Source organism: Bicyclus anynana, chromosome 24, assembly GCF_947172395.1.
Source record: "Bicyclus anynana chromosome 24, ilBicAnyn1.1, whole genome shotgun sequence".
NCBI lineage: Eukaryota > Metazoa > Arthropoda > Insecta > Lepidoptera > Nymphalidae > Bicyclus > Bicyclus anynana.
The window spans coordinates 3,954,081-3,969,464 of record NC_069106.1 but is presented as its reverse complement, the minus strand read 5'-3'; the positions used below and the strand labels follow the sequence as shown (position 1 = coordinate 3,969,464).

Sequence of the window (15,384 nt, the reverse complement as noted above, 5' to 3'; positions counted from 1 at the left end):
TTTAGGTTAATTTTTGAGTTGGAAGTCGGTTGAATTTTTTTTATTAAAATTTTTATTTTTTAATTTTTAGTGTTAGCACACCTACTGAGTGTGAACAAAAATTAATAAGCAATTAGTTGAAATGTTATTTTCTTATGATAAGTATCTTAGTCCTACAATCCCAATTTTAAAAATACTACCATAACTCATTTACAAAATTTCACTCCCCCTTTATCCACACGTAATATGAATATTCAGAAAAACGTGAAAGGTGACTGTCCTCCGTCTTCATCACCAAACCCCCTATGCAGTCACAATCCATATGGTTGGAAAGTTCTCATCAATATCAAATTTATCAAGTCCAAACACAAGGTAGCTACTGTGAACCGTCGAGAAGTTTCCTTAACTCTCCTTCATCTTCGTCACCAGACCCCTAATACAGTCACAACCTATTCAGGTGGAAAGTTCTCATCAATACAAAATTATCAAGTCAAAACACGAGGTAGCTACTGTGAACCGTCGAGGAGTTCCCTTAACTATCCTTCGTCTTCATCACCAGACCCCTAATACAGTCACAACCCATCTAGGTGGAAAGTTCTCATCAATACAAATTTATCAAGTCCAAACACAAGGTAGCTACTGTGAACCGTTGAGGAGTTCTCTTAACTGTCCTTCGTCTTCATCATCAGACCCTTAATACAGTCACAACCCATCTAGGTGGAAAGTTCTCATCAATACAAATAAATCAAGCCCAAACAAAAGGTACCTGCTGTAAATTGTTGACGAGTTCCATCGTCTGTGTTTCGGCTCCATCATCAGACCAACTCTAGACCTTCATAAAATTGTAGTGGTTTAAAATACCTTATGGAAACACTAACAAACGCACTAGCCGACCATACGATTTTCGAAAGTTCCCCTCAATTTCTCCAGGATGCCATCATCAGATCCTGACATGAACAAAATGGGACCACCCTGGAAACAAACCCTTCAAAACAAAAAAAGAATTTTCAAAATCGGTCCACAAATGACGGAATTATCGCTGGACATACATAAAAAAAAAAATAACATACATACAGCCGAACGTAGAACCTCCTCCTTTTTGGAAGTCGGTTAAAAATATATATTTCAACCACTTTGTGGAGAAGCTAAATTTGGATCACTTTTTGCGATGATTTTGTAGGCACTTTTTTATTGTTATTTTACAAGTTAGCCCTTGACTACAATCTCACTCATTGGCATGGTGCAATCTAAGATGGAAGCGGGCTGACTTGTTAGGAGGAGGATGAAAATCCACACTCCTTTCTGTTTCTACACGGCATCGTACCGGAACGCTAAATCGCTTGGCAGTTCATCTTTGTCGGTAGAGTGGTTGGTAGCTTGCCACGGCCGAAGCCTCCCACCAGCCAGACCTGAAATAATTAAGATAATTGCAATCGGCCCAGCCAGGGATCGAACCCAGGACCTCCGTCTTGTAAATCCACCGCGCATACCACTGCGCCGGCAAAACACACGTTACAGGCATGTAACATGTCTAATAGTATAAAATCGTTGATCTAAGCCAGTTTTTTCTATAAAGTACCATTTCAATGATTTATTTTTTTGTAGGTAAGTATGTAGTAGTATAAGTCGTAATATATAATATTTTAATTTTCCAAACCACATTCTTTAATCGCGGATGTAGTGTTTTTTTATGAAAGTTTGACAAAACAACGTTTGCCGAGAGTTAATGAACGGGACGGGATAACTCGCTTTTTAAAAATTGAAAATGAAAAGTGATACAAAGAAAAGTCAGGAAACGGACAACCGTTCGCTAAGAGCGTTGGTACAAAAGTGATTTTAATTCTAACTGAAAGTTTACATTAAGGTGATTATCTTAATAGCTACTGAAGACGATGAGCCTCCTGGAGCAGGCGTTACGCTGATATAACTCCTCCCCCCTTAAGCTTGAAGCACGATGAAGAAGAAGGCTGCTGCTGTTGTAGAGGTTCCTGCAACTGCAACTGCTGATGATTCTCTATCGTTGCTGGTAGTCCTCGACGACGACGAAGGTACCACCTCAGGATGACGGCTACGACGACAAGGGTCGCAATAATATATAAACAAAGGGTAGGCCAGCTGGGTGCGATATTAATTGTTGGTGTTTCTTCATTTTGCTGAATGATCTGCGTCTTCCTTAATAATTCATTTAAGTTATCCAGAGGGATGTCTTCCAGATGTAATGTTATCGGTGGGTTAATTTCCATTGAAGTGCTCGTTTGTGGCAAGGGGATGCTTTCCTTGATCTTTACAAATTTCAAGTGAGTTTGCAGACTCCTGCCGGCTATTTCTACGATGCATTTATTATTAATTGTTATAAGGACAACGCCATGGTTCCTTTGATACTGGACATCATTCCCGCCGGTTGTCTTGATGACTTCTTCCTTTTTTATTATAATAATCCAGCTATTATCCTTTATTTGCTTTATCATATTATCTTCAAAATCTGCGGCAGCGTATGTGCAATTAGTTGGGTTTTCATGTTGAAGTAGCTGAGCGATGCAATCTTGAGAGTTTTTCAGTGATTTCCATTCCAAGTGACGGCAAATGGAGTTTTCCTCGGTGATCATCGAACACGGTTCGTGAGAATACGCGAACTTGTTGCTTCCCAAAATAAGGTAAGGATATTTTGGAATGAGGATAATATTTTGTTGATTGGGAATGGAATATAAGTGAAGTAAACTATAGGGATAGTTAGTTACTAACGGTATTTCCAAAACAAAGTTCAGCGACTCATTGGTGCTGTAAGCTTTAACTATTATAGCTTTTTCTAATAAATGAATGTTTTCGACTGTTGGTGAATACGGTAATCGTAAGTTATTTTTATTAATATCCCTTTCTATTTTAATTAATTCAGATACTAGATAACTAGGATCAACCACGCTCGGATGCAATCGTCCTAAATGAGAGAACGTTAAAGCGTTTTCCAATGTGAGTAATCTATCAAAAATCTGTTGCAAAGCTATCTCTATCTGACTACATATGCTATTTATGTGCAATTGATTATCTAAAGCTCCATTTTGCTTGTTTAAACCTTGTATTGCTTTAGATAACTTCCTTTGATTATTACTAATATTTTCCAAACCCTGTTTATATTCATTCATGAAATCTGTCATTAAACCTAACGTTTGGTGTTGTTTATTTAATGCTAACCGCTTTATTTGTTGAATTTCGTTTTCTAATCTAATGGCATCTTCTTGATCCATATTTCCAGTAATGGCTTTTACTATTGAACCTAATCCATTAATTAGACCTCTCTTAACTCTAGGCAAATAAGTTCTACCTGCACTAATCATCTTAGATCCTAGATAAACTAATTTACTTTCGACTTTATCGATTAAATATTCTATTTGTTTCCTAAGAACTAAACTATGTCTATAATATGACGTATTCGTCTGAATTAAATTGAATGTGATATAATCACGACTAATTTCTACGTATATATCTCTTAAGTTGCTTATATTATAAACTATAACTAAGTGATAGGTATCCACTTGGTGATGAGCGGTTGCTTCCTTAAGAATCATCACTCCATTGTGGTTATCTATTGGTTCGATAACAGCGGCGACTCCGAAGAACCAGAGGGCTGCACCGACGGTGAAGACGGTTCTGAAACATTTCCAGGACGTCTAAGCATTCTGAAATGCACTCTAATAGACTTCGAATTCACATGTTTACCTATTATTTCTGCAATCTGCTCAGGATGAATGTGAATAATCGTATATGGTCCTATATATTTAGGTTCTAACTTATTACTACGAGAACTCTTAGCTACTTGTTTATAAACCTTATCTCCTACTTTAAACGTTACTGTTTCTGTGTTTCTGTTATTTCTTTCTATTACAGCTTGTTTTTCAGAAGATAGTTTACTGTTTACTAATTTATGTACGTTTTCCATTATCTGTTTATGTTTATTTACGTATTCTTGATAAAATGCTTTAGGATAATGTAATTCTAATGGATTTCTACTGCTAGTATGACCTAGTAATAACTCAAATGGTGTAAGACCTGTAGCTGAATGAATGGTATTATTATAAGCTATGATTGCATACCTCATTAAGTTTGCTGGTTCATCTTTATCAGTTATACGTTGTATTCTAATCATTTCTGCCAACGTTGAATGAAGTCTTTCAACTGGTGAATTAGAATTAGGATTATATGGTGTAGTGAAATGTATATGTATATTATGTAACGCACATATATCAGTAATTACTTCATTATCAAACTTCGGATCTGAATCTGTAGTAATTTTGTTAGGTACTCCTATTATAGAAAATAACTGTAATAACGCTTCTGCTATATGTATACTAATGGTTGCACTCAATGGTAATGCTTGTGCATATTTCGTAAAGTTATCTATTATTGTGAGAAACGTTACGCCTCCGCTACTATACAAATCCATGAACATATGTTCCATAGGTTTCTGTGGTGTATCCGTAAGGGATAGTGGTAAACGTAAAGGATTACGCTCGTATTTACTTTTAAGACACTTATCGCATTTATTAATAAACTTTTGAATTGTAAGTAACATGTTAGGCCAATGGTAATTCCTATGTAATTGTTTATAAGTTTCTTGAATTCCTCTATGAATGTTCTTTCCTTCGTGATATTTTTTAATTAGTTCTACTTGTTCATTACTATTTTCTACTAACGTTACTCTATTCTTACATCGAATTAGCTTTGGACCTCTGTCACTAAAAATTGTTTTAACTACTTGAGAAAATATAGGATATAACTCTTCGTTGTAAAAATAACAATGAAATATCCTGTCAGGAATAGTATGTTCTTTCAAAAACTTAATAATTTGTGATTCTGTATCGTTAATTGGTATAAAAACATCTTTAATTACAATTTTACCTTTTGTTCTATCATCTACTTTATATTCTGATCCCGGTGATCTTCTAATGTGAAATTGTTTTAGCTGTCGATCTATCGCATCAGATATTTCAAGTATTTTATACGGTAATTCTGACTCTAATTGGATAGATTCTTGTGTCTCTTCTTGTTCACTAGTGATAGGATTTTGAATTGAATCTGAACTGAATTCACTAATGGTGGGATTTATTTGAGGAATTGTAGAAGCATCTATTAGTGTTTCTAAATCTATTCCTTCTAAATCATCTGGAATATGCGAAGTTCCAGGTTGCGGTTGGGTTTCTTGACCTAAAATTAATTCTAATAATTGTTCATCCGACATCGGAACAGTTTCCACGTCGTTGTTGTAAACTATTTTAACTCGCGATAACGCATCTGCGTTTGTGTTTTGTTTCCCTTTCTTATATTGGACATCGAAATCATACTCAGCTAATTTTAATCTCCAACGTGTTAATTTTGAACTAGGGTCCTTAAGGGACATAACCCACGTCAGTGGACGGTGGTCTGTGAATATTGTAAACCTTTTTCCATATAAGTATGGGCGAAAGTATTTCGTTGCCCAAACTATACTTAATAGTTCTTTCTCTATTGTTGAATATTTTTGTTCTGTATCTGACAATGTTCTGGAAGCAAAGGCTACCGGTTTATCCGAACCAACCTTTCCTTGGGATAATACTGCGCCTACGGCAACGTCTGCAGCGTCAGTAGTAAGTATGAATGATTCCTCAAAATTTGGGTATTGTAGTACAGGAGAATTCATAAGAATTTCTTTACACTTTTCAAAGGATTCTATGAACTCGGGCGTTATTAACACTTTTGCTTTCTTTTTTAAGCATACGGTTAAGGGTTTTGTTAACTTTGCAAAATCTTTTATAAATTTCCTATAGTAACCTACAAGTCCTAAAAATGATTTGATTTCTTTCTGGGTTTTAGGCATAGGAAATTGTTTAATGGCTGCTACTTTATCTGCATTCGGTTTAAGACCTTCATCTGTCAATGTATGACCTAAAAATTTAACTTGTTTTTGTAGGAATTCTGATTTGTTTAATTGTATTTTTAGATTATGTTGCCTAAACCTATTAAAAACATGCGTACATTTGTCTATATGTTCCTGTAACGATGTACTATAGATAATTACGTCATCTAAGTAAGTTAGTACACCATCTATACCACGAAGAACTGAGTCCATTAGACGTATTAGACGTATTAGGGGTCTGGTGATGAAGACGAAGGATAGTTAAGGGAACTCCTCGACGGTTCACAGTAGCTACCTCGTGTTTTGACTTGATAATTTTGTATTGATGAGAACTTTCCACCTGAATAGGTTGTGACTGTATTAGGGGTCTGGTGACGAAGATGAAGGAGAGTTAAGGAAACTTCTCGACGGTTCACAGTAGCTACCTTGTGTTTGGACTTGATAAATTTGATATTGATGAGAACTTTCCAACCATATGGATTGTGACTGCATAGGGGGTTTGGTGATGAAGACGGAGGACAGTCACCTTTCACGTTTTTCTGAATATTCATATTACGTGTGGATAAAGGGGGAGTGAAATTTTGTAAATGAGTTATGGTAGTATTTTTAAAATTGGGATTGTAGGACTAAGATACTTATCATAAGAAAATAACATTTCAACTAATTGCTTATTAATTTTTGTTCACACTCAGTAGGTGTGCTAACACTAAAAATTAAAAAATAAAAATTTTAATAAAAAAAATTCAACCGACTTCCAACTCAAAAATTAACCTAAACTAAAAAGCAAAAAATAACATCTTACCTATGTGCTACCTTCTGATCAGTTTGAAGGCGGTGCCAATCCAGTGTCATGTTTTAATTAAAGCCGTTTCTGAAAGAACCACAGACATTTTGTAATAATACAGTCACAACCCATCTAGGTGGAAAGTTCTCATCAATACAAATTTATCAAGTCCAAACACAAGGTAGCTACTGTGAACCGTTGAGGAGTTCTCTTAACTGTCCTTCGTCTTCATCATCAGACCCTTAATACAGTCACAACCCATCTAGGTGGAAAGTTCTCATCAATACAAATAAATCAAGCCCAAACAAAAGGTACCTGCTGTAAATTGTTGACGAGTTCCATCGTCTGTGTTTCGGCTCCATCATCAGACCAACTCTAGACCTTCATAAAATTGTAGTGGTTTAAAATACCTTATGGAAACACTAACAAACGCACTAGCCGACCATACGATTTTCGAAAGTTCCCCTCAATTTCTCCAGGATGCCATCATCAGATCCTGACATGAACAAAATGGGACCACCCTGGAAACAAACCCTTCAAAACAAAAAAAGAATTTTCAAAATCGGTCCACAAATGACGGAATTATCGCTGGACATACATAAAAAAAAAAATAACATACATACAGCCGAACGTAGAACCTCCTCCTTTTTGGAAGTCGGTTAAAAATATATATTTCAACCACTTTGTGGAGAAGCTAAATTTGGATCACTTTTTGCGATGATTTTGTAGGCACTTTTTTATTGTTATTTTACAAGTTAGCCCTTGACTACAATCTCACTCATTGGCATGGTGCAATCTAAGATGGAAGCGGGCTGACTTGTTAGGAGGAGGATGAAAATCCACACTCCTTTCTGTTTCTACACGGCATCGTACCGGAACGCTAAATCGCTTGGCAGTTCATCTTTGTCGGTAGAGTGGTTGGTAGCTTGCCACGGCCGAAGCCTCCCACCAGCCAGACCTGAAATAATTAAGATAATTGCAATCGGCCCAGCCAGGGATCGAACCCAGGACCTCCGTCTTGTAAATCCACCGCGCATACCACTGCGCCGGCAAAACACACGTTACAGGCATGTAACATGTCTAATAGTATAAAATCGTTGATCTAAGCCAGTTTTTTCTATAAAGTACCATTTCAATGATTTATTTTTTTGTAGGTAAGTATGTAGTAGTATAAGTCGTAATATATAATATTTTAATTTTCCAAACCACATTCTTTAATCGCGGATGTAGTGTTTTTTTATGAAAGTTTGACAAAACAACGTTTGCCGAGAGTTAATGAACGGGACGGGATAACTCGCTTTTTAAAAATTGAAAATGAAAAGTGATACAAAGAAAAGTCAGGAAACGGACAACCGTTCGCTAAGAGCGTTGGTACAAAAGTGATTTTAATTCTAACTGAAAGTTTACATTAAGGTGATTATCTTAATAGCTACTGAAGACGATGAGCCTCCTGGAGCAGGCGTTACGCTGATATAACTCCTCCCCCCTTAAGCTTGAAGCACGATGAAGAAGAAGGCTGCTGCTGTTGTAGAGGTTCCTGCAACTGCAACTGCTGATGATTCTCTATCGTTGCTGGTAGTCCTCGACGACGACGAAGGTACCACCTCAGGATGACGGCTACGACGACAAGGGTCGCAATAATATATAAACAAAGGGTAGGCCAGCTGGGTGCGATATTAATTGTTGGTGTTTCTTCATTTTGCTGAATGATCTGCGTCTTCCTTAATAATTCATTTAAGTTATCCAGAGGGATGTCTTCCAGATGTAATGTTATCGGTGGGTTAATTTCCATTGAAGTGCTCGTTTGTGGCAAGGGGATGCTTTCCTTGATCTTTACAAATTTCAAGTGAGTTTGCAGACTCCTGCCGGCTATTTCTACGATGCATTTATTATTAATTGTTATAAGGACAACGCCATGGTTCCTTTGATACTGGACATCATTCCCGCCGGTTGTCTTGATGACTTCTTCCTTTTTTATTATAATAATCCAGCTATTATCCTTTATTTGCTTTATCATATTATCTTCAAAATCTGCGGCAGCGTATGTGCAATTAGTTGGGTTTTCATGTTGAAGTAGCTGAGCGATGCAATCTTGAGAGTTTTTCAGTGATTTCCATTCCAAGTGACGGCAAATGGAGTTTTCCTCGGTGATCATCGAACACGGTTCGTGAGAATACGCGAACTTGTTGCTTCCCAAAATAAGGTAAGGATATTTTGGAATGAGGATAATATTTTGTTGATTGGGAATGGAATATAAGTGAAGTAAACTATAGGGATAGTTAGTTACTAACGGTATTTCCAAAACAAAGTTCAGCGACTCATTGGTGCTGTAAGCTTTAACTATTATAGCTTTTTCTAATAAATGAATGTTTTCGACTGTTGGTGAATACGGTAATCGTAAGTTATTTTTATTAATATCCCTTTCTATTTTAATTAATTCAGATACTAGATAACTAGGATCAACCACGCTCGGATGCAATCGTCCTAAATGAGAGAACGTTAAAGCGTTTTCCAATGTGAGTAATCTATCAAAAATCTGTTGCAAAGCTATCTCTATCTGACTACATATGCTATTTATGTGCAATTGATTATCTAAAGCTCCATTTTGCTTGTTTAAACCTTGTATTGCTTTAGATAACTTCCTTTGATTATTACTAATATTTTCCAAACCCTGTTTATATTCATTCATGAAATCTGTCATTAAACCTAACGTTTGGTGTTGTTTATTTAATGCTAACCGCTTTATTTGTTGAATTTCGTTTTCTAATCTAATGGCATCTTCTTGATCCATATTTCCAGTAATGGCTTTTACTATTGAACCTAATCCATTAATTAGACCTCTCTTAACTCTAGGCAAATAAGTTCTACCTGCACTAATCATCTTAGATCCTAGATAAACTAATTTACTTTCGACTTTATCGATTAAATATTCTATTTGTTTCCTAAGAACTAAACTATGTCTATAATATGACGTATTCGTCTGAATTAAATTGAATGTGATATAATCACGACTAATTTCTACGTATATATCTCTTAAGTTGCTTATATTATAAACTATAACTAAGTGATAGGTATCCACTTGGTGATGAGCGGTTGCTTCCTTAAGAATCATCACTCCATTGTGGTTATCTATTGGTTCGATAACAGCGGCGACTCCGAAGAACCAGAGGGCTGCACCGACGGTGAAGACGGTTCTGAAACATTTCCAGGACGTCTAAGCATTCTGAAATGCACTCTAATAGACTTCGAATTCACATGTTTACCTATTATTTCTGCAATCTGCTCAGGATGAATGTGAATAATCGTATATGGTCCTATATATTTAGGTTCTAACTTATTACTACGAGAACTCTTAGCTACTTGTTTATAAACCTTATCTCCTACTTTAAACGTTACTGTTTCTGTGTTTCTGTTATTTCTTTCTATTACAGCTTGTTTTTCAGAAGATAGTTTACTGTTTACTAATTTATGTACGTTTTCCATTATCTGTTTATGTTTATTTACGTATTCTTGATAAAATGCTTTAGGATAATGTAATTCTAATGGATTTCTACTGCTAGTATGACCTAGTAATAACTCAAATGGTGTAAGACCTGTAGCTGAATGAATGGTATTATTATAAGCTATGATTGCATACCTCATTAAGTTTGCTGGTTCATCTTTATCAGTTATACGTTGTATTCTAATCATTTCTGCCAACGTTGAATGAAGTCTTTCAACTGGTGAATTAGAATTAGGATTATATGGTGTAGTGAAATGTATATGTATATTATGTAACGCACATATATCAGTAATTACTTCATTATCAAACTTCGGATCTGAATCTGTAGTAATTTTGTTAGGTACTCCTATTATAGAAAATAACTGTAATAACGCTTCTGCTATATGTATACTAATGGTTGCACTCAATGGTAATGCTTGTGCATATTTCGTAAAGTTATCTATTATTGTGAGAAACGTTACGCCTCCGCTACTATACAAATCCATGAACATATGTTCCATAGGTTTCTGTGGTGTATCCGTAAGGGATAGTGGTAAACGTAAAGGATTACGCTCGTATTTACTTTTAAGACACTTATCGCATTTATTAATAAACTTTTGAATTGTAAGTAACATGTTAGGCCAATGGTAATTCCTATGTAATTGTTTATAAGTTTCTTGAATTCCTCTATGAATGTTCTTTCCTTCGTGATATTTTTTAATTAGTTCTACTTGTTCATTACTATTTTCTACTAACGTTACTCTATTCTTACATCGAATTAGCTTTGGACCTCTGTCACTAAAAATTGTTTTAACTACTTGAGAAAATATAGGATATAACTCTTCGTTGTAAAAATAACAATGAAATATCCTGTCAGGAATAGTATGTTCTTTCAAAAACTTAATAATTTGTGATTCTGTATCGTTAATTGGTATAAAAACATCTTTAATTACAATTTTACCTTTTGTTCTATCATCTACTTTATATTCTGATCCCGGTGATCTTCTAATGTGAAATTGTTTTAGCTGTCGATCTATCGCATCAGATATTTCAAGTATTTTATACGGTAATTCTGACTCTAATTGGATAGATTCTTGTGTCTCTTCTTGTTCACTAGTGATAGGATTTTGAATTGAATCTGAACTGAATTCACTAATGGTGGGATTTATTTGAGGAATTGTAGAAGCATCTATTAGTGTTTCTAAATCTATTCCTTCTAAATCATCTGGAATATGCGAAGTTCCAGGTTGCGGTTGGGTTTCTTGACCTAAAATTAATTCTAATAATTGTTCATCCGACATCGGAACAGTTTCCACGTCGTTGTTGTAAACTATTTTAACTCGCGATAACGCATCTGCGTTTGTGTTTTGTTTCCCTTTCTTATATTGGACATCGAAATCATACTCAGCTAATTTTAATCTCCAACGTGTTAATTTTGAACTAGGGTCCTTAAGGGACATAACCCACGTCAGTGGACGGTGGTCTGTGAATATTGTAAACCTTTTTCCATATAAGTATGGGCGAAAGTATTTCGTTGCCCAAACTATACTTAATAGTTCTTTCTCTATTGTTGAATATTTTTGTTCTGTATCTGACAATGTTCTGGAAGCAAAGGCTACCGGTTTATCCGAACCAACCTTTCCTTGGGATAATACTGCGCCTACGGCAACGTCTGCAGCGTCAGTAGTAAGTATGAATGATTCCTCAAAATTTGGGTATTGTAGTACAGGAGAATTCATAAGAATTTCTTTACACTTTTCAAAGGATTCTATGAACTCGGGCGTTATTAACACTTTTGCTTTCTTTTTTAAGCATACGGTTAAGGGTTTTGTTAACTTTGCAAAATCTTTTATAAATTTCCTATAGTAACCTACAAGTCCTAAAAATGATTTGATTTCTTTCTGGGTTTTAGGCATAGGAAATTGTTTAATGGCTGCTACTTTATCTGCATTCGGTTTAAGACCTTCATCTGTCAATGTATGACCTAAAAATTTAACTTGTTTTTGTAGGAATTCTGATTTGTTTAATTGTATTTTTAGATTATGTTGCCTAAACCTATTAAAAACATGCGTACATTTGTCTATATGTTCCTGTAACGATGTACTATAGATAATTACGTCATCTAAGTAAGTTAGTACACCATCTATACCACGAAGAACTGAGTCCATTAGACGTTGAAATGTACTTGGTGCGTTCTTTAGACCAAACGGCATACGTAAGAATTCGTAATGACCTCTTTCTGAAGAAAACGCTGTTTTTTCTATATCATCTGGGTTCATTTCCACTTGATGATATCCTGAAGCTAAATCTAATGTTGTAAAATATTGTGCACAACCTAATTTATCTAAAATATCATTAATATTAGGTAGTGAGTACTTGTCTTCGATAGTTTTTTCATTTAATTTTCTGTAATCAATGACAAGTCTCCATTTTTGTTCACCTGTAGCATCTAACTTTTTCGGAACTATGTGAACTGGGCACGACCAAGGTGAATCACTTTCTCTAATTATATTTTGTTTTAATAAACTATCAATTTGTTTTTTAATTTCTTGTTTTTGTTTCGGTGCTTGTCTATAATTTCTAACAAAAATGGGAGTGTCGTCCGTAAGACGAAGTTTATGTTTCACTTGATGTGTAAATGTTAAAGGCAATTCTTCTGCATAGAATATGTCTCTATAATTAAAACAAAGTCTTTTTATTTCTCGTTTTTCTTCTTCGCTCATGTGGTCTGTTCTAAGTCTACTTAAATTATTTTTTAGAATATTATCAATTTTGTGAACTGATAATGAGTTGTTTACAGTTGACATATTATTTACTTCTACTATTGGGTTTTTATTTAATGGTTTTAAATCTATTTTATAGTTATTAGGTATTCTAATTTTGTTCTCTGTTTTATTTAATACTGTGGTAGTAATAACTCCTTCTTTGACTGAAACAAAAGCTGTTGGAAACACTAAGCCATCTTTAGACTGTTCCCCTAATTCATACTCTCCTTCGCTGTATTTGCATAATAAATTTACTTTCTGTTCGCATCTAGGTTGAACTATGGTATAAGATTTCATATCGCCTCTCATAGGGATATTCGCTGTATGAGTTTTTAGAATCATATTTTTCATGTCTATGCCACAACCTAATGGCGTTAATAAATCTACTCCTAATAAGCCAATGTAATCTGGATCAAACTCAAACACTAAGAATTTATGTGTGTAGTCGCACTTAAATAAAGGTGGTAATTTAATATACACAACCTTATCATGTCGTGTGGTACTGTGAGCTGTGCGTATGTAATTAATCTCACGCTCCACTCGCGGTTTTGTGTATAATAATGCATCCGGCGAGATAAGCGATTGCGATGCTCCAGTGTCCACTAAGAATCGACCTCCTAGTTCTTTGATATAAATGTAAGGTAAATCCTTACCACAGATGTTAACGTACGCTAGGTTTTGTGGGTGATTTCTTCTTCTAGGAGAAAATCCTGTTGTTCATCCTCTTCCTCCTCAAACAATTGATTTAATCCTTCGTCTGAGGTGTCTACTTCTGCTTGGTAATTAATTTTGTTTGAGGTTGAACCCTGGGGCCTGTACGCTGGTCCCGGTCTATTGTTTATAAATCTACTATTGACCTGCGCAGGTGCAGTTCCGCTAAATAAAATGGGTTTTTGTTGCGGCTGCAACTGCTGTCTGGGTCTATACTGGGTGTTATTTGTTGATGATGTAATTTTTTGTTGCTCTTTAAATTGATTACTACGATTTTTGAATTTTATATCCTCCTGCCTGGCTATTGCTATAGTTCTCTCGAAGGTCTCAACGCCCTGGACCCGAACACTTAAAGCTACTAGCGGCGGGAGTTGGTCCAAAAACACATTTATTGACATTTTTTCGTAGTAATCTTTTTTGCTTATGTCCATGTTGACCAGGCTACACATCAATTCACGTATTTTTATCGCGAAGGCTTCGATGTCTAGCCTGTCTTTTTTTAATTGCATCAATTCTTGAACAATTTGTATTTCATCTCTAACTTCTCCAAATCGTCTAATTAAAATATTTTTTATGCTTTCCCACGAGTGGAAATCTGTACATTCCGAGAGCGCTTCAACAGCCCTTCCGGTTAGTTTGTTGCGTATCAAACAAGCGATGGTAGGTTGATCCCGGTTTTCTACAAGATCTAGTACACTCTCAACGCTACGTATAAAAAAGAGTAATGTCTTTTTATTGCCATCGTATGTGGGCAGTAAAAACGACAATGATTTAAATGTGAGAGCATCAGCTCCGTTAGTTTTAGCGTCTTCCTGTGACATTTTTAGGTCTCAGTGAACACTAATTATATAAATATAAATAATAATAATAGAATTAATTGAAAGGAAATTTAACTTTCTAATTAATTGATTATAAGATGTTATTGGGAATAAAAGGAAAATCGGGAGCAAACAAATTATGAGCTTACCCCACGACCATGCCGACTCTAGGCTTGACAGATGCACCAACGGTTTTCTTTCTTCTCACTTCCTTTTTCTTCTTCTTTTCTTGCTCGTTACCGACCCGAATATGTGTGTGTGTAGGTTCTTTAAGATCGCGTCACGGCTACCACTCGAAATTTACGGGGGTTTCGTTACCGCTTTGAATGAACACGATCCTACCGACTGCGCCAGTTAATGAACGGGACGGGATAACTCGCTTTTTAAAAATTGAAAATGAAAAGTGATACAAAGAAAAGTCAGGAAACGGACAACCGTTCGCTAAGAGCGTTGGTACAAAAGTGATTTTAATTCTAACTGAAAGTTTACATTAAGGTGATTATCTTAATAGCTACTGAAGACGATGAGCCTCCTGGAGCAGGCGTTACGCTGATATAACTCGAGTCAACTAAAAAATTAAAAAAAAAATCCGTTCTAAAATTGAACGCTCCTAAAATTAAATGCGGTAATAATTTAAATTCGTTCGGTATTATTCTGGAAGCGTCCTTCCGCATTTGCGCTTTCACCTGTCAAACACAACTTTTCGCGGCATCGCCGGCGCGATAAAAAAACCTTATAAAATTCCTAATGGGAAAACGTACAGGGAGTTTTCGTTTTCCCTGAATTATGAATTGTAACGAGCCCGCTCCCCTTTGTATCGACTGGGGAACTTTGTACTTGTTTCTTTTGTAGATTGCGGTTCTACATAGAGTATATTATTGTGGCAATAAAATTCATCTCGCGATTTCCGAACCGATGTTCGAATTTGGTTTTGAATTTTGATTGCGTTATATTTTTTT

The 15,384-nt window shown here is 35.5% G+C and overlaps 1 protein-coding gene across 1 annotated transcript; it reads right to left on the bottom strand.

Moving 5' to 3' along the window:
- Nucleotides 1-7,924: 7,924 nt before the first annotated feature.
- Nucleotides 7,925-14,987, bottom strand: LOC128199454 (uncharacterized). The gene is made up of 2 exons (XM_052889043.1): nt 14,575-14,987; nt 7,925-9,844 (listed from the first exon to the last, which is right to left on the bottom strand). Exons 1-2 carry the CDS (start codon nt 14,583-14,585, stop codon nt 8,113-8,115), a joined length of 1,743 nt encoding a protein of 580 aa, XP_052745003.1. The 5' UTR covers nt 14,586-14,987; the 3' UTR covers nt 7,925-8,112.
- Between the last annotated feature and the right edge of the window lie 397 nt (nt 14,988-15,384).